The sequence below is a fragment of the Dipodomys ordii genome, unplaced genomic scaffold, assembly GCF_000151885.1.
Source record: "Dipodomys ordii isolate 6190 unplaced genomic scaffold, Dord_2.0 Scaffold22, whole genome shotgun sequence".
NCBI classification, from domain to species: domain Eukaryota; kingdom Metazoa; phylum Chordata; class Mammalia; order Rodentia; family Heteromyidae; genus Dipodomys; species Dipodomys ordii.
In genome coordinates, this window is record NW_012267238.1 from 560,700 (window position 1) to 563,560 (window position 2,861).

The 2,861-nt window shown below is 37.9% G+C and overlaps 1 protein-coding gene across 1 annotated transcript; it reads left to right on the forward strand.

Annotated features, from left to right (window-relative positions):
* Positions 1-1,901: 1,901 nt before the first annotated feature.
* LOC105983886 (olfactory receptor 52Z1-like) lies at positions 1,902-2,861 on the forward strand. Its single transcript, XM_013013921.1, has one exon. It carries the CDS (start codon positions 1,902-1,904, stop codon positions 2,859-2,861), a length of 960 nt encoding a protein of 319 aa, XP_012869375.1.

A 2,861-nucleotide genomic window follows, 5' to 3' on the forward strand; every position in this document is an offset into this window, starting at 1 on the left:
CCCCCGCAAAGTTGTAAAGTTTGTTTTCAACATAGTGTCTTGTACATCTCATTGTTACAATATTTTGTACATAAGAGAAATAAATGTCCAGGTAAACTGACTTCCTGGGGTCATAGAAGCAGAATATGATTGGTTAGCATATTTTCACCTGATTGTATGTGGTCCCAGAATCACATTGATTTTAACGTCTCTCTCATTATTCATTCACAATTCAATCAGAGTGAGTCATTAATACTGTCACAGAATGATATTACAAGATGCTCAGATCTGTAATTTGAGTAACCACAGGCTGCTATGTATGTTACAATGGAAATAAAACAACACAAATGGTTACTGGTGTCCTAAAATATCACCAGCAAAGTTTAAAGTAAGACTATAGAATTGTTTATGATCTTTCTTTACATCTTCATTTCTGCTTTTATTTTTATCATATAGATAAATCTCTCCCTATCACAAATGTCCTTATGATGTCTTTATTTCCTGTAACTCAGCTTCTCATGAGAACCTGTCACTCACATGTATGGCTTTAGCATAGGACTGCATTTGCTGAGCTTCAAAATTAATCTTCTCTTTATCAAGCTGAAATATCAAAATCCCATTGGAACTTGAGGATTGGCAGCTGAACAGTAAATGTTTCATTAATTGGCTTTCTGTAAACAAAGCAGAACCATAGACAAGTATCTTTTCATTCAAATAGTTTTGAAAATTCTCATGCCAATTTAAGGCAATATAAACTTGCTATATATTTCACTCAGAGTAAAAATGCCAGGTCATAGAAAGTTCATTTGTAAAAAGAAACTAAATATCACTTAATTAAAAATTAATGGTAGCAAAACTATCATGGTTAGAATATAGAACTGCTGTGTAATGAAGATATGAACATACAGTAAGTTCTTAAAGTCTACACCACCTGAGAAAATGATATCCACATTTCCTCTGGAAAATGAGGACTATTTCATATTTATTTCCATTCCATGCTTATACTTATACAACACACACACACACACACACACACACACACACATCCTACCCTTTGGTTGTAGCCCCTAGACTGCCTTTTCATCTAACACTGCCCTTACTTTTATGCACATTCATTTTGAACAAGTAATTGGTAAATCATCCTTTAACTTTTGATTAAAGGACCATAATGTCTTTTTGGTGTGAAAAACTAAATTATGTTTTGCTATAATGTACTTGTTAATATGAGGTATATTGTCTAGTTTATCTGTGACCCAAGTAGGATAGACCCCATAAAAGACATACATGTACATATATATATATATATATATATATATATATATATATAATAGCCTGGCTCAATTTGGCATAGGAAATTGTTTACTTTTTAATGTCTCTAAAGTTTGAAGAGCAGATTGAATGACAGATAAGGATCAATTCACTTCCTTTTTGTGTCTCAACTGTTAGCACCAGGCTTAGCATCAATTCAGAGATTAATCAATGTAGAAGAGGGCATATGTGTGATATTGCTTGAAATGGAATTTGCCCAACATAGTTCATTCCCTCTTTTAAAAGCAGCTAATTCAATGTCTTCTCAATTTCTTCAGGAATACTGTCAATGAAATATTTGATGCTGTGCTTTTATATCTACTTTCGCTGTGATAGGCAGAAGGACATAGTAATCAAAACCATAGCTTTGAGATTTACTGTGCCTGGTTTTGAATTCAGCAGTGTCTCATATTGGTGACAAGTATAAAAAACACTTTTTTTCCTAATAGAAACTGTGCAGTTTGGGGATCAATAATTCATCCTATGATTGTATTACTCAGATGACAATCCTGGAAAGAACATCTGATCAAATCTTATGCAGCCAGGCTGGTGCCCATGAATTCTCAAATTCCTGATCTTCATTTAAGGTTCTAAGCTGAGACTGAAGAGCACAGATGAACCCTTCCTTTCACAATCACACCAACCCCCAGGACGTATGGTATTTCCTCATTGGAATCCCAGGACTGGAAGACTTGCATACCTGGATCTCCATCCCTATCTGCTCCATGTACATTGTAGCAGTCATGGGCAACATCTTCTTGATCTTCCTGATCGTCACTGAGCGCAGTCTCCATGAGCCCATGCATCTCTTCCTCTCCATGCTGGCCCTAGCAGACGTCCTACTCTCCACAGCCACAGCTCCCAAGATGCTGGCCATCTTCTGGTTCCATTCTACAGATATATCTTTCCGTAGCTGTGTGTCCCAGATGTTCTTCATCCATTTCATCTTTGTGGCAGAATCTGCTATTCTCCTGGCCATGGCCTTTGACCGCTATGTGGCCATCTGTCACCCTCTGAAATACACCATGATCCTTACCTCACCAGTCATTGGTAAGATTGGCATTGCAGCTGTTCTCAGGAGCTTTTTCATCTGTTGTCCATTCATCTTCCTGGTGTATCGACTCTTATATTGTGGGAAAAACATCATCCCCCATTCCTACTGTGAGCACATGGGCATTGCCAGGTTGGCTTGTGACAATATCAATGTCAACGTTATTTACGGACTCACTGTGGCTCTACTCTCCACGGGGCTGGATATAATATTCATCATTATGTCCTACACAGCGATCCTTTATACTGTTTTTCAGATACCTTCCTGGGCTGCCAGATATAAGGCCCTTAATACATGTGGTTCCCACATCTGTGTCATCCTTTTGTTCTATACACCAGCATTCTTCTCCTTTTTTGCCCATCGCTTTGGAGGCAAAACCATTCCTCGCCACATCCACATCCTAGTGGCGAACCTCTATGTGGTGGTGCCCCCTATGCTCAACCCCATCATTTATGGAGTGAAGACCAAACAAATTCAAGATCGGGCGATTTATGTTTTCTCCTCTATGAGTACATGTTGTTAA